The sequence below is a fragment of the Cinclus cinclus genome, chromosome 5 (assembly GCF_963662255.1).
Source record: "Cinclus cinclus chromosome 5, bCinCin1.1, whole genome shotgun sequence".
Lineage (NCBI taxonomy): Eukaryota > Metazoa > Chordata > Aves > Passeriformes > Cinclidae > Cinclus > Cinclus cinclus.
In genome coordinates, this window is record NC_085050.1 from 17,981,198 (window position 1) to 18,008,197 (window position 27,000).

At 37.3% G+C, this 27,000-nt stretch overlaps 1 protein-coding gene across 1 annotated transcript in view; it reads right to left on the reverse strand.

Moving 5' to 3' along the window:
- CCDC149 (coiled-coil domain containing 149) overlaps positions 1-27,000 on the reverse strand; it is a 46,911-nt gene that overhangs the window by 7,949 nt on the left and 11,962 nt on the right. The window contains exons 4-11 of the mRNA XM_062493429.1: positions 19,871-19,978; positions 14,406-14,522; positions 12,878-13,050; positions 11,341-11,413; positions 9,958-10,042; positions 8,597-8,741; positions 2,271-2,347; positions 900-932 (exon numbers count right to left, since the gene is read on the reverse strand). Of these exons, the coding sequence (XP_062349413.1) occupies positions 900-932; positions 2,271-2,347; positions 8,597-8,741; positions 9,958-10,042; positions 11,341-11,413; positions 12,878-13,050; positions 14,406-14,522; positions 19,871-19,978 (811 nt within the window). The remainder of the gene's footprint in view (positions 1-899; positions 933-2,270; positions 2,348-8,596; positions 8,742-9,957; positions 10,043-11,340; positions 11,414-12,877; positions 13,051-14,405; positions 14,523-19,870; positions 19,979-27,000) is intronic.

Here is a 27,000-nt window from a genome sequence, read left to right on the forward strand (position 1 = left end):
CTCAAAAAGTAAATAAGCACTTCCTGTTGATTAGCTTCCCCATGGTCCATTCATGACTTTCTCAAAAAGCAGATGACAAATATGTCACCCATGACATACACCTATGTATGAAAACCAGAGGCATTCAAGATCTCTCTTCACTATGATAAAGTATATTAACAGCACTTGGAAGATGCTATTATCATGGTGACAGTGTATGTTATAAATGTTATATAAATGTTGACTAACTAGGAACATTAACTTCAGATTAAAATTCTGCAATTTGTAATGTGCATTTCTTTCAGTGCTAGAATGAACATCAGCTTTTATCTGCATTTTTTTTTCCAATGACAAAAATTTCCACTCACAACCAAATAAAAAATTTTCACTCTGGATTTAAGACTGACTAGATGAGATACTCTCCATGTTCTGCTCCTCACCCAAGCCAACACTCAGCTGCAGAATCCATTGTGGTATTCCCATACTAATTGTTACACACTGCTGTTTTATGGAGCATAAGCTTTACACGCCCTGAAAACTGGTGACCCACCAGGTGTTGCAAAGCTCTTTTTGACCACCTCAGGATTAGAGTGCACTTGGAAACAAAAGTGCACTCCTCATTTAAAAGGCAAGCAAAAAAATCAACAGAACCGCAGTGCCCAACAAAACTCACAATCCAGTGCAAAATTCCTTTAAAAATATTTAAGACCATCCCATCTTAGTATTTTCCTTTAGCCAAATGAATTTTCATGTAGAACAGCCTCTATTTCTCCTGTGGTCATTTAACTCATTTGACTGAACATCCTAATCTGCTGGATATAAAAATGTTCAAGTAACATTTCCATTTATATACATGCAATGACAATATTTAATGTACTGCTAGGATCAGTTACTAAAAAAATATGTTAAGCAGAACCTACTCCCAAATCCCACTGAGACATTGTAGCTCAGGCCTTCAGGCAGCAAAAGAAAGGAAGGAAAGAGACAGTTGTTATTGTACAAACATTAATTTGATGCTTTATCTACATGGATCAATACAGTGTAAAAAGTTCCCACTTCCATTTTTCAAAATACATTTTGCAAACATGAGAACTGCTGCATTTATTAGTGTAAAAAAATTATGGAACACTAGTTTTGAAAAACAAAATAAACCCCTACAGTACCTTGAACCAGTGAGTTTGAGAGACGTGTGCATAGAAATGCACTAAACTGCATTAGCAAGGTCTTAGACAAACATTTCACCTTCATCTCTTGGAGAATGTGGGGAGGCACAAATGCACTAAGTACACTACACGTGTTAGGTGACTAACTGTGGAAAAATCCACGGAAACAGATTTGGACCTCTAGTTCTGGAAAGAGTCAAGCAGGACTGAGAAAGCCCAAGCTGAAGTGGCAGCACACCACATCAGCCCAAACAGCTGAGCACCATAGGTTTGTTATAAGGGCTCTTCAGCTCTGTCAAATGTTTTCTTCTAGATGTACAGGTTAGGTGGAAAAAGCAGAGCCAAAAAACAGAAGCCTAAACCACCCTTTCCCACTCTTACCAGCACTGATAGGAATCTGTAAACAACAAAGCGTAATGATGCAAACACCACCAACAAAGCAGCATAATTTACAGTGGTTACAGAAGACACAATTAGGTGCAATGGGAAGAAAAGAAGCAAAATAGTAAAGGTAATTTAAATATTGCACATTTTCCAAACAACAATGTCTATTAGGAAGCAGATTAATCTCCCATTACTTCAGCAATTGAAAATCAAATACAATACTTAAGGCACTATAGGGAATAAGCCTGTTCTGGAGACATGGACTAGAAAATTTAGGACTATTTACATTTCCAATTTATAGAAGTTTATGATTCTACAGAAAAGCATTTAAAAACAGTAAAAAACAAAATCCGTGGTTACAAGAAGTATAAAAGTAATAAATAAAATTGGTTGAAAAACATAATGACCTGTGTATCATTTTATGCAATGTTTAAATAAAATAGTTCACTTTTTTTTTTTTTGCCTGTTGTCTATGGAAAGATTTTGATTACTTCAATATTTTAACCTTTTTTTAGCACTTTTCATGTTATTTTCAATACATATTTGACTTAAAAGTTGACAAAGTCTAGTGATTTTTGCTTTCCACTTAATATTTATTAAACATTTCTAGTTTTGCAAATATGCTGAATAGAACATTCACAAAATAACTGTTATTAAAAAAAAATTACAGCCAAACTTCTCGTAAATGCAAACATACCCTTAAAAGTGAAACAATGCAAGCTATTCGCTTGAAATTTTACTAACCTGGAAGACTCCACAAGCCAGCGATTTCCAAAGTTCTTAATTTCTTTTCTAGTTCTGCCACTCGATTACCTAGAATTCTTAGAAAAAACAACACTTGTTATACCAAGATAACCAAAGGCCAATTACTAATATAACTACAGTTGAATTTTTAAATTGCTACTTAACTAGTGCAGTAAACCTGTATACAGGGTTCACCAGCAGCCATGGACAACCTCTCCCAAAAATTAAATATATTTGTATTATCTATACCTTTCTATTATCTACAATTATAGAAATATAAGTATTTAAAAGTACAGAAATAGAAATATTTATAAATATAGATATAGAAATATAGAAATCTATATAATCTATAATCTTTTAATAAACCAAAAGGTCTGAGATGTACTGGATATTCAATCTTTGCATCAGAGAAAAAGAAAAGCAACTCACAGAATTTCTATCTTCTTGCCTGCAAATATCACTTTATTTTCTTTATAGCTAAAACCAGAAGGTAAAAGTCACACAGACAAAATATGGAAAAGTCAAAACAGCATCTAGATTGACTTTGAAGTTTCAAGACAAAAACTTTTGCCAGTCCTTTATTCAGGGAGTTTTCTCTATCACTAAGATTGCTTAAAAGGTAAGGAATACTTTTTCTATAACACCTTTTTTTTTTAAGACTGAACTGCTTTCTGCTTTACTAAAAAGCTTCAAGCTCTTTAATGCCGTTATCACCCACTCAGTATTCACTGAATTTCTCGGGTCATGTCTTCTTTTGTATCTGACTTCATACACAAATACTATTTGCAGCTAGCTCTCCTGCAGGATTTAACTCTTAGTCTTAATTCTCTCCCCAGATCAAATGAGAGATTTCTATCTGGCAAAGAAGACTCGCTTCTCCAATGAATTTTTGCAAGTGTTTCACAGGCACAGCAAGTCTGCTAGAGTCAAAATCTTTAAATAAATCCCAAACAATACTCACCAGACTGAGAAACCTAGACAAGGCAGAAATTCTAAACATGACAGCAGAGATTATGGACAGCAAGTTCTACTCATCAAATTACAGCAACAGGATAAGTCAGTTAAATTTGAACTGAATGCTGAGAAGCAGCATATCCCAGCCCAGCAAGGCAATAGTATCTTCCTGTGTATACCAGAGCTGTGTAATACAGCACTGAGAGCTCCTCAGCGAGGGCTTTATGTACAGACATTTAAGCACACTGGGAATGTCATTACTGACAAGATGGCTGATTCTGGAAGGATGTGAAGAATAGCACACCCAAAAGGTATCAAAGGGGCTAGAAAAATTGATTAACAAGGACTAAGCATTTTGGAAAGCTCTACTGTGAGTGCTTTGCAATGACACCATAAAATCCTATATGTATTTTAAAGATTACAAAAATATCAAGACGGGAGAACGAATGTAAAACAGAAAGAGGAAGCTTGTAATAAATATCAAAGAAAGCACTGAGAGGTACAGGGGTGTATCAACTAAAAAGAACAGTCCATCACATTCAAAAACAGAGAAGAAAACACAAATCAGTTCTATTTCCCCACTGAAACTCAGTATTTCCATGGGTTAAAAAGGTTATGATGGATCTATTATTCTCTCCTCCAATTAAACGCAAAACTATTTAAGTCTAGATTTCACTTTCAGAATGCTTCCACCTGGTATGAGAAACTCAGCCTTAATAACACTATTTTCATAACCTGACATATAGCAATGAGGCTCTGCAGTACAACACAACAGCTGACAGCAAAAGGCAAGGAGCAGTTTTCAGGAGACTCCACCTTGCACACTGGGAGTCCACTCCCACATTCCTGCTTAAGGGTCAACTAAAGAACTTGGAATTTGCCAGGCTTAGAGGGGAACAGAGAGACATGATGCAAGACACATCACTTCCACATCATGGTACTTCTGGCAGGGAGCTGACAAAACAATGTTGATTTGGCTAAAGATTGTCACCACAAAGGAGTCAGAAGTTTAGCACTTCTAATCCTTACTATTTTCATCAGTTCACCACTAGTTCCAGGCAGAAAACAGATGCTGCCCTCCCTGCCAGCTAGCCATAACACAGAAGGAAACTCAACCATCTGTAATAAGTTATTGCTACTGCTCCAGTTATTCAGGTAACAACAGCAAAGTCACTTTTCTCTTGCTTCTCTTAAATTTTATAATTTATTTATCAGCTGTACCACACTATTTCTAATGGTTTTGGAGAGAATATATCCTGATAATACCTAGTGAATCCTCAGAAGAGGGACCGAGTTATTTTTTTAACCTTTACTGCAGGTTCTTATATAGAAGGATCATTTTGTGTCTCAGAACAACGCTTGGCAACAGCAGAAGACGATATTTAACCCCACTCCTTTCATTCAGGAAGAGAGCAAAATATATTCAGTGATGAGAATCATTCTAGTTTGCTTAAAAAACCCTATTATCCCAAGACAGGCATGGGAGAAATAAACCCTAAATAAAGCTGTAAGTTCTTATAGCAATAAATTTCTGAAAGATAAATGTGTAAGCTATTGTGAACACAACGTGGTTTATCGCATTTCTTCCTTTCCCCTAAGACCTCCAGATAATTTGCCACCTCCATACATGCTGTGAGAAGACTGAGCTGTGGTGGCCTGGGTAGGTATTTCTACCTGGGTGGGTATTTCTAAAGGGGCTGCATCAGTTGCTAGCACCCAGTTCCCTAATCTCTTTTTTAATCTGTAGACACAGTGAACCACATCCTTCAACTAAAACAGAAAGATCATTTCACAGACACAGGTGATGATAGCTATTTCCACTGTTCTCTGGTCCTGTGCCTATTGCAACAGGGTAATTAGTATAAACCTCCCTCCAGGATAAGGTTTTACAGAAACTGTTGTTTGTGCAACAGCAGCAATGCTCCCACCTGACTTCAGAAGCCTCTTTCTGGCTCTCTCATGCTTTTCAACATACATGGCCATGATCTGAAGGGAGCTGAGCTAATTTACAGCACCTGAGCTCCCTTCATCTCACTTTAATTTAGATCTCTCTACAGAAGACATACACCCTCACAGAGATACCACCACCTAAATGCCTGTAAATAGGTCTGTCACAGTCCCATATCTGGCTCTACACATCTCATGGAAACATGTGCTCAAGTTACAGACTGATACAATCCTTTTTGTAATTTTGGACATGACCGGACTTGCCCAAGTTAGAAATCTTAAAATTAGTCCAATATATCTAACCACCAGAGCAGCTTTTACGCTGATCTAGCTTGCACAAGTGCTGGCAATTTCAGGAACAAACTGCACTAAAAAGAACATCTAATAAATGGTTTATTGCTGGTAGAATAAAAAAGGATGTTTATCCACTTGCTAAGCAGAATTAGAACCATTTGGTTTTCCATTTATGTAACCGTTTAATCTTGCAATACACTGCTGTGTAGAGAATTAACTTATAACTGCCTCTTCAAATTAAGCTAAAGGGCTGGTGAAGAAAAACACAGGACATTACTTGAACTTACCATTGGTAGCTACCAACCACCTTGGAAAAACACTATGTTTTTTAACCCAACAACTTTCTTTTTTCTGAAAACTGGGGATAAAACATAAAGACTAGATTTAGCCTACTTGTTCCTAGGCACATCCACCCACAGCTCCTTTTATCATGTCACATCTTTAGAAGAATGGCAATAATAGTAGTGTGTCTTTTCCAAGAAGAAGTGGCAACGGATTTTTTTTAACAACAGAGTAAAAACAGAAAGTAAATTTCAACAAAGCATCCAAATTCCAATCCATACTAAAAATACTCATTGTCTTGTTATTGCTTTAGTTGTTCAGAAAGCAAATCCACCATTCTGCCATTGTAAACTTATACAGCCAACTCTCAATCTGCAAGCTACCAAAGAGGTCTAGACCTTAGAGTAGGTTAACTGTATGGGGGAAAGTAAGTTCATATTGTCTGAAAAATCTCATTTACTGATAGTGAGAGAACCACCACTAGGTCATTCACCCATCAAATATCAAATGCAGAATTTCCTCCACGAAATGAAATAACCATCCCAAAATCTCATGTTCTTTACCCAATAAATCTCACTTTCTTCAAACAACAATCTGAAAAAGTAAAGGTGTCCTCCAAACATACTCTCTGCACAGGGAAAGACTGCTACCTTGTGATTTACATGAAACTTTTTGTCACTACATTTTCTCTCTAGCCTCACATTCTTCTCAACTTCCTATTTGGAATGGAAAAATGTCTTCAGCAAAAGAATGCATCTTCTACTAGCACCAGTTTATGAACCTGTCCATTTAACTTGTGCACTGACTGTACACTCACATCTAACCTTCTCCAACACATGGGTAGTTTCTTTCCCATTTTTACAAGTCATCAGTCTTATAACTTTTTACATGGCAAATAAATGCCCTCATTTATTTGCATCTCAAACAAAGGATGTTTTCCCTTGATGCCCTACTTGCACTTCCCTTTTCCACATTAAATTTTTATGTCTTGGGTGTTTCCACTTGTACTGGTTCCTATTCCTCCTAGCTCCTTAACAGCGTCTTTAATTCACCTAAAGCCAGAAGTGACAAAAGGAATGAGAACACTACATATTTTTTAGGCTCTTCACTCAACTTAGTCAGGGCTTACCTTTCTTTTTTTTTTCCCCTGAACCATCCTGAACTGAATGTAACACTACAATTCTGAGAACACTCCTGACCCTGGACTGATATGTCACTTCTCTCTAAGACCTGATCTTCTGTTGGCCACAGAATAGTAGTTTTTGCATATATTCAATCTCTACTCTGATGGCTGTAGGTGAACCGTTGGGCACACAGACATAAGAATTGTGTCTCCTTGTGTGGGTTATCTCAGGACAACCCATACTCAGTACTTGAAAGCAGAAAGAGTAGTATCAGAAAACAGTCACTGCAGTGATATTTGAGAGATGCAAGAGACTGCATATCACCAAAGAGAAATACATAAGAAAGAACTTTGCACAAAAAGAAAAATTATGAAAACTAAAACACTGGGTAGTAATACAGGATCAGGATGTAAAAGGCAAAGATTGGTTACACCTGGAACAACAAAAATTGTTCTCTGGATTCCTTCTGATGTTACATTAGCAGTAAGAAGGGAGTAAGCAGGTGTTAGCCCTTCCTTAGCACTGCTCTGGGCAGCAACTCCTCTTGCATCACAGGACAAGAACTGACTGAGCTGCCATTAGTTAGATTTGGGATACATTTTTACCACTTTAGTCTCCCTTTAGCTGATTAGGCACTTGCTGTCTCAAAAGTATTAAAAGTAGCTATTAACTGCTCCTCCATTCTGTTGCCACATCACTCAGAGTTATGCAATGGAATCTGCCTAGTATCTAAGTTATCAGTTTTCAAAGTGAATCATCCATTCTAGTGTAATACAGTTAACTTCAGTACTACTTCTTTTCAGGAAAGTTGTCTGGCTGTTGCTAGCATCTGATCCTGATATGCTTTTAAAAAGACTGAATAACCTCTCATTACCAGTAGTGACTCAGGGTTAAAAAAACCCCAACAAACCAAAACAAAAAACCCACCAATAAAAAAAGGGAGGGGGTGAAACTGAGCACAAAATCAAGGAACACTTCCTAGCTCTGATTTTTATACACTGTATATGGGCAATAATATCAGAATGTCACAAAATGTGTCCAAATTTTTTATTTTCTGCCATGATAGGAACTGTAATGTGGCTTCTCTGTAAGCCACAAAGAATTCTACTGATGAGCAGAACAGCTAAGAGTAAACAAATTCTCCTTTAAAGTTCAGTTCAGAGTTTTAAAAAAAATCCATGTAATAGCAATCCAACTGTGTTTATCTCCTTCAACTTTTAGCAAAGTAACTACAGGAGCAACAGCTATCATCTGTATGACACAGGCCTCTGAGCATGTGGCAAATGCTATATTAACCCTTTCAGACTCTTTTCCAAGAGCAACACTTACTAACCCCACCAGTGCTTATTACAGAATTCCTACATTGACAACCAATTGCACGTATCTTCTCTCCAGTTCAAGGACCTTCTTTCCAGAAGCTTTTCTTTAGCTGTCCCTACTGACTTCCTGCTAGAAGTCTGCTTTATGTTATTACAATTTGTAATAACCTGAGCAGCAAACCAATCCTTGCCTAGCAGAGGCAGACAGGTCTCTCTCAACCCCAGAATTTAAAACAACGTTAGTTTTCTCAAATCACAAATCTGATCTTACAAACTAAAGAATCCACCACACAACTATGATGATGAATTTTCTGTGAAAATGAATCTTCCTTCCCATTTCCCCGAATATTTTCCCAAACTAACTTTCCCATAGCTTAGTATTTTTCTTGTAAGTCATGCCACCTACTTGTTGGTTTGTCTTTGGTGTTGTATGACCATGTTTTTTTCATGGATGGTTTCCAGTAATGCAGTGGCCAGTGATTTGAGATCTGAAATGGACTGTGGTGTGGCTGGTAGACTACATCCATGATCCTCCGACAACAACTCTTGGACTATAATGTTAAAAACACAAATGAGTTTTGGCTTCCCATGCACAGAGATGCAATACAAACATTAACTTAGCATTAAGGAACTATTCCAATTACTTAAATGAATACATATATTTTTCCTTCAATTAAAAAACAAAGCTAAAAGATCAGAACTGTAATTTCTAGCTGGCATAAATATGATGGCTTTCCAAGTTGATTGTTATTCACAGTAATAGCCAAAACAAGTATAGGCAGACACATCTTACATTAACTCGATTCTGCTTTTGGAAAACTCTTTGTGCTCAGAAGGATACAAACTCATTCTTCTACAAATTAGTAAAAACTGGTCATTAAAACCAAAGCCTCCAAGGAATGTTTTATATTAATTTTTAGAACCATTACATCCTTCAGGTTATTTAAGACTGGTGTGAAAATACAGTCACCCACAAACTCTTCCTCTGCAACATTAAGTCTGTACCTTCAAGCCAAATCAGGAAGTTCACTAGTATCACTAAAATTTGTAACTAGAATCTGGCTCTCCTTTATGTAAATATATATACAGGTATACAAGTATATGGAGAAGAGGAGAAAAGAGAAGTCAAAACCAGAAAAATTAGTTTTGACTTACCATGACACTACTGATCTCACGTGTGTTTATGAATATACCTACATTTAAACAGTAGGGTGGCAAGCTCTACTGTTTGCTTCAAATAATTTTCTCATTCCCTTTCTTTCCTAATCTTGATATTTTCTTTGAAACTGAGAAAAAAGAATATTCCATTTAGCTACCCATGAGGAAACATGGGGCACCAAGATTTCTTGTAAAACATCTGAATGTAAAAGCTTCCAAGAACAGTAGCAAAAAACCTGACAGTACCCCTCCTCCACCACCCAGTCTATTTTTCACTGGAATGTGAATTGTGACTGCCATTGTTAGCAGAGCAAAGAGATGAATAAAGAAGTGATTTGTCAGGGTCTAGATAGTAAAGAAATATTTGATAAAACTAATAGGGGACAGAATGAATAGCAAAAGAATTAACAAAAGAAGAAGCAGTAACCCAGAGGCAAATTTTATATTGTCAAGTCAACTGAGAAGAGGACAGAATTAGCACATAGTAATAAACAGGGAATGAGAAGAGACCTTTTGGTTTGGTTGGTAAGGAAAAGGTTACTGAAATTAAGAGGCTGGATAAAAGGAATTCAATGAGATATGCAACATCATGCTGCATTTATGCAATACCTTGCTTTGCAGAAAGGACTCCAGTCAGAGCACTGCTACTGGATCTACTATGAGTCTTTGAATTTTTTCGTCTCTCTAGTGCATTCTAGGGAAACAACAAATATCTTATTTAGAAAAACAGTAGCCAACAAATCCTGTCATTAGGAGGAAAGAATCCGGAACTTTGGATTTTGGTCTCAGAGCAACACTGCAAGGCCTGGACCTTACACCCATAGTAAACTATGGGGGTGTAGCTCTCAAAGATTATTATTCTCCAGCCTAAAGTCTTTGTAATATTATAAAGACTCATCTGTCTCATCATAATCACTTTACTGCAGTCTCTCCCACCCAATCCCCACAATGTATATTTAAGACTTGCCTATTTTTTAATGATCTGCTGACTGCCAGTGAAGATACTGCAGTATCATGTAGACAACATCAACTGGAAACAAAAGCAGACTTTTCCCAGAATTTCTTTGGGTAGGTTTCAAAGGGAAAGTTCCAACTCCTCCACCAGAGTTTCTAGAAGCCCTTTTAGTACCAAATACTGACTTTCAGGATTTAGAAGCAGAATGGTCCTGCTACAGAAGTCCAGCTCTTTCAATTACAGTTCTGTGAAACCTGCCAGACCACTAAGATGCTCAGTTCTCACCAATAAACTAACTCATACTCCAAGAGACCCAAGCTGCAAGTGGGAACAGACACTGAAATGAAGTTGGTACTTGGAGAAGCTTTGCTCATGCACAAAAAGCAATTAGGGCTGTGACTACTTTTTAGCAACCTAAATGAAGAAGTCCTACTGACAATCCTACGAATACCCTTCTCATAGTCTGACAAGCAGCCCTCCCACTCCCCAAAATCACTCGCAGAAGAAAATAAGAGTGCACAGCTTCTGGGAAGGGCAAAAATCAGTCCTGAAGGTTTTATGTAAAACAACACATACCTTAACTCAGGAGAAGAACAATGAAAGCTTAGTGACCATTAAGCTACATGAAGGAATAGCACAGCCACCAGACAACAGGGAGACAAGGTTTTTTTGTGATGGCAACACAGCTGCAGTCATCCACCACTGTGTGATCTGCTACTTTTCACCTACCAGCTGTCTGAAAGGTTGATCACCTGCCCCCAGCAGAGTGATGGTTCTCCCACAGAAATTAAAAAAAGTAATTTCACTAATTTTTCAAAATACTCTTAACAGGTATCCCTTTGTACTACCCTCAGCTAAGAAGTCTACAAGGAAGAATGAGCATGTAATAGGTACACATACTAATATTGTCAGAATGTCAATTCTGGATTTTTCTTGCAAAAACAAATTTGTTCTTCAAACACATTTAACATGAAAATTAACAGTAACTTCCATGAACAAAGGAGCATAGTTTAGTTGATACACTGAGAGGATCTTACCTTGTATTTAGTAATACTAGACTTCAGAAGGTTGACTTCCTCCTGAAGTTGTTTTAATCTCTCTTGAAGATACCTGAAAAGGAAATTTAATCCTTTACTTCATGTTACCTACAAATACTGCCTCAAGCAGCCTTTTTTACTATTTGGCATGTCCTCTCTTTGGACAATTGAGAGTTCTTTTCTGTCTGCAGTTCTGTGAGGGATGAAATAACAAAATCTTACTGTTCTTGACCCCATAAAACTTGAAGTAGGGAAACAAATTGCATCAGAACAGGAGGCTGCCCTCCTGTTAGATTTGTCAAGAATGCTACATAACTATTTTGTATTGGTCATCAGGTTTCTGGGGAAAAAGCTAAAAGAATATATTTATGACTAGAGGAAATAGTCAGGAAGCATTTATATATGCCCTCTGTACTTGAAGGTCTGTGAGATGGACACATGAAGATTTGTATATATGTCAACACAAGACTCAGCTATGCAGAACTTTTGCATTGCAATATCCATCACTTACTTGGCACTTCTCATTAGCAATCACAAAGTAGAAAATTTAACTGTATAGTTGAAAAATGGTATATAGTTAAATGAAACAGTACAGTCCTTCCTAATAGAGTTTATGCACTTGGATGAGAGAGTTATTTCCAAATAGGAAAATATCTTTTTTATGTATAAAGGGTTTATAAGATATCTTCTTTCTTTATGTACTACTTTATGTAGTACAACTGCAGCTTGTTTGTGACAATTTAATTATTTCACAGAAAAAACTCACATCACTCTCATGGAAGCAGGGGGCTTAAATTGCTGCAGAACTCTGCAGGCCACACAAAACAGAAAAAAACCCCTGAAGTTGCTGGGAAGAAGGAATGCCTTTAGTAGTACACTTTCTTGCCTAAAGTGTAAGTTTTTGTAAACTGAAACTGTCTTACAAGTTCTATTTCACTTTAAGGTAATTTTTGACATTAAGGGAGATACCTACTATAGCTCTGTCAGTGACTCCTCTCTGTCATCCTTAGTAGAGACCATAAAACACATTCTTTTCCCAAGAAACCAGCAAGAATATCTACATGGGTGATTTCACCAGCAGCTTTTGTTGGCAAATCACTCCATGCTGACAACCTCTCCCTGTGGAGAAAATTATGCCTGTAACTGTTAACTCAGGTTACTTGAAGTCCCTGTTTCCAATACAAGATTAGTCCATTACAGCTTACTGGGAGTTTCTGAACACACAAATTTTTAATATTCTTGTTTTTGGTGCCATACAGCGATGGGTCTTCTCTTCCTATCCCTTATTTAGCCTTATTTGGGAACATCACTGGCATCCCTGTAGCCAAATACAACACTGGTAATTTCCTGTAGCCTAGATTTCTCAATATTATTTAACGCTTAGTTACAGTATAAACAAAACAGGCAAAACAAATTATCAAAATCTCTTAGCTTTCATTCTTGGATATATTTTCTTTAAAGTTTTGTTGTGACTCAATTCCTGATACTCCTATTACAACACCACACTGTTTTTCTAGGGCAACAGTAATGCACTCACCTGTTCTCCATACACAGAGCATCTATGTCAATGATACGGTTTTCATGCCCTCCTAAGACATGATTCAACTCTTGGTTTAGTCTGTCAGACTTATCTTGGTAAACAGAACGTTCCTCTTTCACATCCTGTAACTCATCCAGTGCAGCCTGAAGATCATACCTCAGAGTCTCAATCTGAGAAGAAAGGAGAGCTGTATCAGTTTAAGTTTAAACAATAGCTAACATAGGACCCAGCCTGAAACAAGCTTGTTTGAACAGTATTGATTTTGGACAATCAAAAGTCCTTTCAAAGCTCATAATCCCAGGTATTTTTTACTCAATTTCAGTAATATTTCATTAATTTGGAGTTGAGTAACTTTACTGGTTAAGATTTGTTTGACAAAATTTCTAGAAAACAATTAAAATGTAATAGCAAAAGACACCTCAATCCCTACTGTAATTCTGCTCTACAAACATATTAAGGTTCTATCATATAATTTCTAGGACTCCAAGAGTTAAGTCAGTTGAATAAGAACTTATTCAGAACTTATAAGAAAAAAATACCGTAAGTGCTTAGATTTAGACTAATCATGGGACTTGAGCAATAAGGTTCCACAGAATAAGAACTGAGAAAGTACAAAATAAGCCAACATGGAGGCAACAGGATGAGCTCTGCTACTAAGCAAAAGAGTGAAGAGGTCCGGTGTGAAAGATACTCAAGGACAAAGAGCTTCAAACTTCCAAGGAGATGAAACGGAATGTAAGAAAAGTCTGCAGTGACAGAAGTTTCCACCCATGCCTTAGAAAACATTGATAAGCCGGGAAGGACAACAGACCACCATTTAAAAGGCTGGGTGATGAAGAGAGAACACAGGCTTGGTAACGGAGTTAGCAGGGAGGATCACACTGGAAGAAGGCCAACAGACTTTCCAGTAAGGTACAGTGGTGCTGCAATTGAGGGAAGACTGAAAAATGAGAAATTCCTGGATCAAAGAATGGCTCAGTCAGGTTGGAACTGACACTGGTAGGAATAAGTGTGGGAAAAACTGAGAACACAAACCTTCAAAACTGCCCAGAAATTTATGCATCAGTGTTAGGGAACAAGTCTGATTCTACATGGTAAAGAGCATTCATAAAGACTTGAGGAAGGGGAAATAGGTCTGATGTGAGAATGTCTCAGAATAGGAGAAGAAATAGCTTGGAGGCAGGAGGAAGAGGACAGTAACAACACTTCTATAGAAAATTTGATTCAGAGGGTTTCTTTAGGAGGTACATCAGTCACTGTACACTGTGTTGAATACTTGTAACCGCCTGCACTAAAGATACCTTTCGTTGACATTCACTGACAATATTCAGTTGTCACAGGTTATTGCTGGACATTAAAAAGATAAGGAGAATCAATAATCTAGAGAAAAAAATCCTGAGATTAGGAATTCAGTCTAACCACTACTTCCAATATCAGTCAGCTAGCAGCCTACAAACGGAACAGAAATTATTTACTTGCTATTACAGTAGCTCTGTAAAATGACTCTATATGCCCATTTAATTACCTGTTCTCGAGCCTTCTCCAACTGTTGAACAAGGTCCTCCCGTTCATGTGCTGCAAAGTGGCGAGCCCCAACTTCATCATCTCCCAGTCTTTGCTTTGCTATGGTCATTCGAAGGAGCTGCCATGATGAAAACAGAATTTGGTAAGCAAGAGAACATGGGCTGCTGCAGCAGAGTATATCTGTATTAGAAAGTGTAAAGCTGTCATAGATTTCAGCTCTTCCAGGCCAAACATCTTGTATTATTTACATCAGAGGGAGGGTTCTGAGCTGAGGGTCAAATCCGGTTTTTAGTGAAAAAATCCATTTGAACAGTCAAAGCATCCACAAAAATTGAATCAGACCCTGCAACAGTCATCAGAGTATACAAATAGGAAAGACCAAGAAAACACAGAAATGTGGTCAATGTTTTTTAGTAGTAACAGGAAATAATTCCACTCAGACTATAACCAGAGAATTAGCAGAAAGCCTTTTTGTAAATATGTAAATATTAAAATTCTCTGCAGCTGTCTTCCTAGTTAATAAAAAGGAACAAAATGGCTTGTCCAGCTTCATTTTACTGACACTACTTAAAACCCCCCATGCAACATCAGTGCAGATTTGCATTAACAGCTGCTAATACATTTGCTTATGCACTATTTTTTTAGTCTACTCACAAAAGCTAATTCTTGTCAAAAACAAAAAAAAAATGGGCCAACAACAAAAAGACTCAGCCAAAATGCTCAAACAGGTAATGAACTCCTGAGCTTGTGACTGCTGAAAACAGTCTGACTTGAATTAATACACATTTACATTCAAGATGCAAAGCTAAAAGCAATGACCTTTCAAGGACCACAGAGTATTAAATACTAATCTATAAGGCATTCAGCATTTACAGTTGTTTATACTCAGTGCAACTAGGCCTCATCTTTAGGAGCTCCACAGGGACCAGGGAAACCCACCAGTCTGACTTTCCCTGTATCTTTGACTGCACCGAAGAATTAATGCACATCATTATATTGCAGTGTTAGGGGAAAAAAATCAATCTTCTGAAGTAGAAGATTGTACATTAAAATCTATCTTTGGTATTTATGGGATGCCAGTCACCATAGCTACAATGTGCCAATTAAAATCCTGCTGATGCAAGACAGACTACCAAAATCATCCTCCCTGCTTATTTCAGCTCCTGTTCAGTGCAAGTCACTGAAGCTAGTACAATGTGTGCTGATAAGAAGTTCACTTGTTCAGGAAAAACGGTGGCTGCAAAAGTAACTGGTTTTGGCAAACCACATTTCTCTATCCCCACAGGTAAAGTGCAAACCACTGCACAGTTAGTAAGGCTGAGTGGATATTAAGAGATATAACTCCTATTAATTTCTTTATCAAAACAAGTCAAAAAGGCAGCTAACAAATCCTAGAATGGCTCTATAGCTATTGGATTTTGTTTAAATGCTAAAGTGCTGATGAACAAAAGGTATGGTCATGTCATGTAATTTAATTTAGATAGATTAATTTAATTTCTAGAATCTCTCTCTAATAGCAAAGACAGCGCAAAACAAATGTAATAGCATTTTGAGGTTTCAATCTGGTTTAAAAATACCTGGAAATGGAAAGAGGAATCACACTTTATTAATGCCTTCAATGCATGCAGCAGAGCAAAACTTCTGCATAACGTTTGGCACCAGGTTGGGAACTGGACCAAAGCTGTCACTCATGCACTATGACCAGCTCTCCTCCAGCCCAGGAGGGGGTGAGGCATAAGATATAACTGCAAGCAACTGTAACTTGTAAGGTCAAACAGTCTGTCAATAAAAGGAGAACTCTTTATTTACTACCAATTTTGAGGCAAATAAAAAACCTCAAAACCATGAAGTCTTATGAAAAGAATGCTTCAGAAATCCAAATTCATCCAGTAAAAGCAGCATTACTAACATACACAAAATATAGTAAAATACCAATCCATAAAACAACAGAGTGCTTCTTCCAGACAGTTGGCCAATCAGAGAGTTGACAGGGCAGAACAGGCCAAGTCGTTTAATTCTGCATTGCGAATGTCTCATGAGGCAGCACCACCTGCTATAAAATTCTTCCCTGAAAATGCTGTGACCCAAAGAGACACTGTTATGCCAGAGGTTTAAGGGTTTATTTTATATATTAGTTCTTTGTTATAAACTTTATACACTTGCCCTCTAGCTGCTGTATTTTTGTTTCTGTTATTCAGAAATCACCAAGGAAAAGACCACTCCACTTAGGTTAACACTACCCCTCAGGATTCAGTGAACAGCATTCACAGCTGAATGGATTTAAATCAATGGCACCGTAGCAGAGAAAACTCCTGTTTGTCAAGAACCCACAAATTGTTAACCGAAACAATCCAGTGCTGCAAGCACTGTCTTTTTACATCACTTTCAGCTAAGAGAATTATTTACAAAGTAGCAACACTGTAGCCCCCCCACAATGCTTAAAAACAGCACCACTGGAATAGCTGCTGTGCAGGTTAGGAGTCCATAGATGATGCCTGCACCAAAGCTGGACACTCCTGATTATCAGTAAAATATGCAGAAGGAAAAGGGAAACAAGGACAACAACTTCTTCACAGAAGGCAGAAACCATCATGTTTAGCCACAGTCACAGCAATTGTCTTCATCATGTTATCTTACAAAATCTTAAAATGTGGATGAGAACTTGCAAATATGCTACCTGAAGACCCAGTTCTGCCAAAACACACATGGCCCATTTAACACTTCTCCCTGTTACTGCATGAATGACTGTCTGCCCGGCAATGAGGAACTGACAGTAACACCGCAGCCATTGGTCCCCATGCATCTTGCTCTTGCTCAGCACTGCTCTTGGCAGCTTACAAAAACAATTCCTTGCGTGGGTAGGGGTTCAGGTAAAGGCAAGTGAGTCATCTTGTCTTGCAGAAGTCTCCAGTTTTTCATAAGGTTTCAATTTTTACCTTTTCACATAAGAGAATTAGATTTTTTAAATATCTCCTTCTGTGTTTTAGTAATTGTTTCCAAGAATTGCTGCCAAAACATCAGGAAGGAAAAAGATTTACAAATAACTAGAATAAAGATAGAAGAGTTTTCATGTGTCAGAACTTGTGAGATTGTGATCAATCATAAAAAAAATAGCCTTAGATATCTGTTGCTGGAATGCTGCAGTCTAACTTTTCCTGTATTTCTCAAACTGCAGCAACAAATCCTTCCAGAGACTGTCTGAAGAAGTTTTATTATTTGTGCCAACGAAATTCTACTTGAAATGAGAGGAAAAAAATATTCCAGTTAAACCAAATGCAAGTATTTTGTTATTGCCTGATGATGAGTTTAACATGATTTCAACAAGTAAAATATCTCCAGTTCAAGGTATTCTTGTTAATCCAAGTGACTGCATCTTACTTGTAACAAACATTAAAGTGGTGAAAAACAAGTCATCAAAACATTTCTTTATCAATAGAGCTAATGTGTGATATTTAAAGAGGATTTTTTTTTCTTTTTTAGTCCTGCAAAGCTCTTGCCACTCAGTGACAAAGCCTGCATGAGTCACCCCTGCTCAGACACAGGCAGAATTGTTCATCCATAAGCAGCTTCACTTGCTGCAAAAGCAGCTGTTTGTTCATCTCTTGCCAGAAGTAAGGCTGACGCAGACCAGCTGGGCAGGATGCCCTCCCTCACTTTGGAAAAAGCAGTGAGAAGAATGAAGGGGAAAAATGTAAGAACAAACAAATTATTATAGTTTTTTGTTTTTTGCATATACCATGCATTATCTGGACTCCAGTGCCTGAGGTAGCCCAGCTGCCAGTACAAAACTGATGAGCAGAAGGGAATGGCTTTGTGAACAAGCCTGGAATTTTATCACTGAAGCTTGTAGGGAGAGAAATCTGACACAGGAGAAGAGTATTAAATCCCTCAGAGAGATGGCAATGCTTTTTTAGGCACCTTGAAAACCAGCAATATGACTCCAAAATGAGCTCTGTTTCTCATTTACTAGGAAAGCGAAGAATGTGTTCCAAAAATGAAAATCCTAGTCTAAATTAATCCGTGTCTGATGCAGCTCTTTCCTCCCACTCTTTTTTCAGTGATGCATTATTTTGCACCTTTTAGAGAAAGGCACACTGGGCAGAATAACTCCTTTTGTACTTTTCCAGTAATTTTGAGTATCATGAGTTTAAATTCATGCTAAGAATACAAAGATAACTAGCTAATACCAAGTTAACACACAAAGGTGAAACTAAACAGTGCCAGTTCAGCACAAAGAAGTAGGTTCTGTGTTACCAAGATCATACATTGTCATAAGGAACTACAATAGGTACATAACCTTGATATTTAAATGTGTTTTCCTACTTTTGTTTTCAGTTTGTACCAACAAACCCTTGCTATCCATTCAGGACTGGCTTGGGAAAGGCTGTGTGGCATAATATTGGTACTGCAGAACTGAAAAGCACTGACTTCTACACTGTAATATTGTTCTAACAGTAACATGCAGATGAAAATAAACAGTGGGAAACCTGGTCTTAGAGAGTTGAGCAACTTATGCTGAATGCGATGCATACTACAAATTCAGGTTTCACTTGACCCTTTCCCAGTTCTATGAACACCTTCAAGGGAGGTCTTTGGGACAAATAGTAAAAAATCTGCATTATCACAATATACTTATATTTAAAAGGAAATAAATAAACTTAAATGGAAAGAAAAAAACCCCATCTGAATAATTAAAAGCCATGTCATTGTTATTCAAATTTTAAAATCCTATAATTTTAAAACTGTAGTTGAGGGAGAGAATTATCATTATTTGTTTCAATTTTTTACTCTGTTAACCACCTCGACTCTCCAATTCAACCTCCCACTAGTTTGATCTCTGAATGTACTTCTGCATAAAGCTCCAGCTGTGAATGTTACACACATTTGGCTTGAGTTTAAATATTTCAATTAATGGAGACAACAGGAGTTTGATTAATACCAAATGGCAGATTTTGAGCAATGTTCCATGTAACTTGCTAAATTTAGCAATGAAATAAATTGGTTATGTAAGTGTAATGGGATGAGGGCTTAATAGAAAGTTCACTATACATTTTCTTAAGGGAAAAATTATGCTCCTCCTGCATCTACTAAAATTTTGAATTTCAGTACAAAAACCTGAAAATTATCACATGAAGAACACATGCTTATCTGTACTTATTTGTAAGATGAAATACCAATAATAAAATATGGGTTGTTTTTTTTTTAAAAAGAAAGGAACATAGAAAGTTTGAGAGCATTAAAGCAAGGCTAAATACAAAATACATAGTTAAGGACAACAGAGCAAAAGTAGCATACAAAAATACATAATAAGGTGCACTTACTGGTATTCTTTACAGTTTCTGTAGTTTCACTGTTCTAAGCACTTTTGTTCTGTAACACATCTTTTAATTTGTTTTCCTAAGAAGTAAATGCAAAACTCTAGCCCAGTTTATACATACCATGCCATTTACTGGCAGTATGTAATACCTTATTGTCCCCTTGTACTTCTCCCAGTCTCTGTTGTAGCTCTCCAATCTCTTCTCCAAGATGTTTATTTCGATCTTGAGCCTCACTAAGTAGTTGAGCAAGATTTGCCTAGAAAAGGAGTAAATATCAGTCAGAAGTCAGCATCTGTGGAGAGAAGTGTAAGTAGTGCTTGAAAAAGAAACCCTTGAATTACTCCTTATCCACCAACAATCTTTACTTTTATTGTTGGTGGTACCCAGACTTCATGTGTCATTAGAGAGATAACAAGGAAAGTCACCTGGGTTGCTTTATCTCTCATAGTAGAAAATACATGAGTGCATACAGACTCCCAGAACAGCACACAAACCTCAAACAAGACAAAGTGAAGACACTGAAAACAGCTATGCTAGTTCCAGTATCATGGCTTGTGGGAAGAATTAAATTCAGAATACTTTGACAATATTTATACAAAGCTGCCAAAATAATAGTATTAAACTTGGATATAATTAGATAAAAGGCACAGCTGAGAAAGAATTATGATATAATGAAAGTCCTTAATAGCATTTAGAATAGATTTCCAGCCAGTAAAGAGGTTCTCAGCCAAAGTCCCTGCCCCTATATGGAGCTATACCATGGATATCTACTAGCACAAAACTTCAAACATGACCTGATTTTTGTTGTTAGGTATCACCTAGATTCTGGAAAATAGAGGTGAAAACTGGAGTTTAAAGTCCAACTACTCCCTTTCCCACTCAATAATCCAAGTTAAAAGGAGTCAGTCACACTAACCTACTAAGTTAGAAGGGCAAGCAGTCTCGTCTACGATCCTACAATTAAATTCCATCAACTTGATCACTAATCAAAAATAAATCTTTTCCTATATATGCTATCTGAAATTGAGCAAATACTACAGGTAAATTTATTCCATTTTTACCCTAAAAATGTTTCATGAATACATAAACATTGACTCAACACTGGAAAAGCCTACCAATGACAGCTTTTCTAACAGAGTTAGAATCACAGTGGCTAAGGTGCAGCCTTTCAAGACATTGCCTATGGACAGCTTGGTGTGTCATCCACTGCCATAAATCTCAAGAGTATGAAAAGAAATGAAAAATGAATTTTTGCATCTTCTAAGCATGAGTTGGTAAAACCTCATGAGTCACTATCTCTGAGCCACCCTCAGACATACTCCCTGGATTTGAGGCCAATGCATTAACTGACTTTAATTCATTAAGCAACTGTTCCTAGTCCTCTCTTGGTATTTTAGGCTTAGTTTTAGGTTCCCCACTTGCTGCACTTCTCCTTTGAGTTCCCCATTTTTCTATTCGGACATCCCTTTTTTTCAATCTGACTTTTTTACTCAGTGATTCTAGTACCACTTGAGTCTCATAGGATGTTTTCATTAATTTTATCTTTACAACCCATACACTGTCAAAAGAACAAGGTATCTGATAGCCATTACTGCAATTTTGCTCCTTGTTCACTAACGACTGTTATTTCCACATCCTGCTTTACATTTAAGAGAACTATTACGAGGAATGTATGAATGTGAATAGTAACATGAACATAGCTATGCATGCATATGACCATTTGCAGGATTAGACTATTAAACTACCATCAAGTAGAACTTCTGTACATTACTACTGAAGAAGATAACTTCAAATTCCAACTGGCTCAAATTAGCAATAGTTTCAAACTTCTACATGGGAAAAATAACTCAAGAATCTGATAACATCCTACTTGATGAACAAGAAGCCTAAGTCACCGTTACAGCTTCTGTACTTCTGATGCTTTGAGACCAAAAGTTCAGAAGAAAATAAGGTAAGTTTCACACTCTTTTGGAAGAGATTAAAGCATTTCCTAAACTACTGACAAACCTGAAGAGTGCAATAAGTAGTTTAGGGAAAGAACGTAATAGCAGAAGAGCCCCTATAAATAGCCAATTTATAGCCAATACAGGACTACAATTAAGCTGCTTCTAATTTTATTTTCAAGAAAACAACCATTCAAGCAATGCAGAAGATTCCTCATGTATGCTTTTGTGGATTGTTTTTTTCCCTACATATTAAACAAATAATGTAATACTCATTCACAGGTTGAATGAATCAAGGAGCTTCAGAACTCATTGAATCAATGGTTTTGAGAAGTACTTCTTAACGGCCATTTAAAAGAAAGAAAACAAAGAACACATGTTTTCAGGAAATTGTATTTAAACTGAAGTATCTATGGCTACTGCTTAGATGCTCCTTTTTTTTTAAGCAAAGTTGACTTTCAATAATGCCTACGTTAGTTAAAAGGAATATGATTTGCACAAATCTCTCTGAAACACATCTATTTATAAAGTTCTTTTTTTTTATGATGAATTGGAACAACTCTTAACACTGCAATAGCACATGTAATTTCAACACCTGGAAAGAACTCAATCTCTCTAATCAGTGTTTACAACCGTAACACCAGGATTTCAGCAGTCTGTAGTTAAAACCTGGCTCCCAGTAATGACAGGAAAGGCATTACCATGCCTATACTAAATCTTCCTGCTCAGATTTATTTCCTTTAAAACCATTTCTCTGGGGTTGCAATTTTAGGCTGAATTTTATTTGTCAGTCATATAAATGACTTAACGTGACAAAAACCTTTATACTCACAATAGACATTTTGGAAGAAACTTGAAACAAAGAATTTTAGACACCAAAATAAACCAGCCTTGTTTGACCATGCCAGGAGCATTACAATGAGCTAAGTATAGATTTGCTCCTTCCTGCAAGCCTTGTATTGTACTTCTGTTAAACTGAACCAACCAAACTATGTCACAGAAGAAGTCCCCAGCAATTACTCATTTCCCTGTCTTAGAGGTTCCACACAATGTATAATTTAGACTGTTACGAGTTTCAAGGGTTTTGGCAAGACCTTATTAAAGCTCTTGGTTAAATGTGGATAGAAGGAGAAACATTTGATTTTCAGAATTGCTCTACTAGGCTTAAGGAGGGCCAGCCAAGACAATATGTTGATTGATACCTGGACTTGGTACCATTTCTTTGGCATATATAAGAAAACATACCATATGCTTGAAAGATGATAAAACTAACAATGGAGGACTGCCTTTGTGAACCTGCAAGCACGTAATTTTTGAGGAAGGGGGAGAAATCTATGCAAAGGCAAAGGCAATTAATTTTTCCATTTGGCAACTTCTTTTCAATATTCACAGAAAAAAACCATAGAATTCACTCAGAAATCCAAGATAATTTACTTCAACAGACAATAAACCTTATATCATTTACCAATGCAACAGAGAACGAATCTCTGTAAATTAGCCAAATTCAGCTTCTCTAGACTCAATTTCTTCAACAGTTTCTTTTGACTTTAGGTGAAGCCTTAAAAAGATTCCTGAAACCTGTGAAAGACTTTACTTCTTTCACTTATACTACACAAAACTAACTCCAAAATACTGAAGAAGAGAGGTTTCTGAGCCACGGATAAAGAAGGGAAAGATGTAGAGGCACCCTTCTGCGGCCTCATCTTGTCTTCCCCCTGCAACAACCGGCAGCAGTGGAAACTGTTTCTCCTACCCTCCTCTCAGTGCAGATGTTTCTAATACAAAATAACAAGTATTACTTCAGCCTTGTCTCAGTAACTGGCCAGTATCAGACAAGGTTTCAGAGCACTAGCCACATTCTGCTTCTGGCAGGCTCTCTGAAGCCTCTGCAGCACAACAAGCTATTTGTTTTATATGCATCTCTTATGGGAAGCTTGTATGTATCACAGACTCAAAGAATACCAGGAAGGGATTAATGAAGATCATCAAGTCCAACTCCCTCTGCCTCACATGACTACCCCAAAATGAAGCCATATACTAAGAGTGTTGTCCAGATGGTGCCTGAACTTTGGCAGGCTGGGTGCTGTGGCCACTTCCCTGGGAAGCCTGTTCAAGTGCCCAACACCCTCCCAGTGGAGCATGATTTGAGCACAGTCTAAATTCACGCTGCAGCGCTAGATGTAAGACACTGTCCCCATATTCCTTTTTCTTCTGACCAAATGCAAGTGAAAATAGCCAACAATCTCATCAGAAGCTATGAAGAAAGAAGATGTCTCTGAGAGTGCCAAGTGGGAAGTGCCTACCTTTATTAAATAGAAGGAAAAAAGCATGATAGATCAGAACAGACCAGAGAGTGAAAGATTCAATGGGATGGGATATCACAGACCTCCTCCTTTTCCACCTAGGCTTCATTAAAATTTGCACATTTTTTGGGATAAAAGGCAGGAAAGAACTCCACTTTTAGCTAGATGAGCATCAAAAAATACTCGCAAAAATATCCATAAATACTTATTAACATAAGCCAGTAAATACCTGTCAGACAGCAACAGATCTTTACTCACTAGTGACCAAAGGCCTAATGAGAAAAAACAGTAACTCCAAGTAGTCAACCCTGGCATTATGCACTACACTGGAGTTTGGCTCCTTTACCATTTTGCAAATCTAGCATTATTTTTTTTCACAGCACTTTAAAAATGACAGATAGTAACAGCCTTTAATATAGCTCTCAATTCTCTTGAACGGAAATCTTATCCAACACTTTAAAAAAATGAAAAAAGAACTTTTTGCCTTTAGGGTACTACCTGAAAAGTAATATGGGAAGGGGGAAGAGGGGGAAACTTCCAATGTTCCTTTACAGTTTAAAGGTATTTTTAAATGCAAACATTCATATATTGCTATTTACAGTCTTTTGTTTTTGCTCCAGCCACACCTTCAAACAAAGAACACTGAAATTATAGGTCTGACAGCAAAAGGTTTGATGAAACACTCAGCAACCTTGATGGGTGTGACTGATCAAACTTAAGTTTCTCCTCCAATGAATTCCTATGATTGCAATGTCTGAATTAATACAGAAGAACCTGTTTTACTTACCAACTACCAGTGTTCACTCCAAGATATGGGAACTGATGACCTCCCTTAGCAGTAGCTTCCTTGCAATAAAACCCCAAAATTATTGAATTTTTTTCTTTAAGATGAAAAACCAGAGAAAACTCTTAAAATTACAGATCCTGGGTATACAAAACAAAATACACTTAATATGGGTCATATTGTCATACCAAAAAACAAAACCAAAAATCAAAGCTTTGCCAAGCAGTCACTTGACATAAAACAAGAGAAGAAGAAAATTCTCTCCTAAATATTTTGAGTTCCTGAAGACATCTTAAACTTTGAGATAATGCACAAAAAGAATCAAAATCCCTTAAATATTTTGAGTGTTGTAATTAATTGATGGAATATTTATTGAGAGTACTCAGGTGCAGAGGTGTGCACAAGTGTCTCTCAATTCTATTAAGGTAAGACAGAGCAACCAGAGAACCTGTTGTACACATCAGGTCTGAGGGACTATCACATCTATTAGAATGAGCATTTCTTCTCTCCTAGACTTCACTGGTGGACTTGGCAGCATTAGGTTAATGGCTGGACTCGATGGTCTTAGAGATCTTTTGCAATCTAAATGAGTCTATGATTCTGTGTTAGTGCAGAACATATTTGTTGAAGAAACAACAGTGTCACTTCACAAAGCATGACTCCTAGTGTGGCTAATATGCTCTAGATTTTACATACTACCACCTGCTCTGACCAATGGAATAGAAGATTTCAGTGTTCAGAAACAAAAAGTCTCTCTACTGGCTATGCTCTTGGAGCCAGAACATTTTGAAATCCACAGGAATATTGCTTTCTATGTGTTGCAAGGACAAACAATGTCACTGTTTTCCAGCTGCTACCTCATGCTATGGGAATCAAACACATGCACCTACAAACCAAAGCAAAGTGCACTGGTCCATATTCGGCACATGCATAATGTTTTTCATCTTCAAACATCTTGCAGAGAGGAGGAAATTGCATTAATCTTCATAGCAACACTGTGAGATAAACACATGGCATGTAGAGAAGGAGACTAGCACACAACAGCCTTGTAGGAAAGCTCTAAGCCTGTACCACAGAATCAGCACACCTGGATGCCCCTCCGAGGTCTCTAACACATGCAGCAGGGGAAATAAACAGAAGCAGTTTGAAGACTGTGTGCAGTTACAGGGTTACAAACCCTGGGATCATGGAGAATTGGTGGGATAGCTCACACAACTGGAGTGCTGTGATGAAGGAATACAGGCTTCTCAGAAAGGACAGCAAGAAGGGGAGGAAGGGTCTTTCTCCCTCACCTTTTTTTTCTGAGAGGGCACTCAAATACTGGAACAGGTTGCCCAGAGAGGCTGTGAAGTCACAGAGAACCAAAAAGATACTGAAAATGAGCAATCTGCTCTAGGTGGTCGTGTTTGAGCAAGATCAGACTAGTTGACCTCAAGAGCTGTCTTCCTACCTCAACTATTCCGTGGTCTTGTGGTGTTCAGTTCCATTTAGTTTGATTCCTTATATATTTAAAATAGAAATCTAAGGCCTCCCCAGTGACATATACATTGCAGCTTTATTCCTGACACACAGCCCCAGTGCAAACCCATTATCTCCAATTGAGTGGTCTCACTGACATCAAATTAAGGAAAGCATATTTAGAACTGTGTCCCAGCACAGTCATTTTTCTAACCATGCATTTTACTTTATCTCTGTTTATTCAAACGATCTCATTTGTATTAAAAGAGCTTCCATTACGTATAGAAGGTCAAAGGATTTACTGATTTGTTATTTTAATGGCAAAACTTCTCCCAAACTGTAACTATACTGAAAATTTAAGCAATGTAGATGAAAATAGCAGGCAGTATATATTACGCTAGAAATCCAATCTATGTGTTTTTTAAGTTTCCCAGTGCAGCAACACTGGCCAACAGACACCTAGTAAACTTCCTTTATAATGCCCTGTATCACAGTTAATGCATGTAAATACAAATCACTGCAGAACTGTAGAATGGTAGAATTTCTATTTATATAGGATGCTCAGCAGAGGCTATGTAGACAGAGAAATATTTTAACATGTCTTTCAAAACAGGAGTTGTCTATTTACCATTGTGCTGGTTTCAGCTGGGGTAGAGTTAATTTTCTTCACAGTGGCTGATATGGGGCTATGCTTTAGATTTGAGATGAACACAGGACTGATAATATGAAGATGGTTTTGTCATTGTTGAGCAGGACTTACAAGACCCAAGGCCTTTTCTGCTTTCTGTAC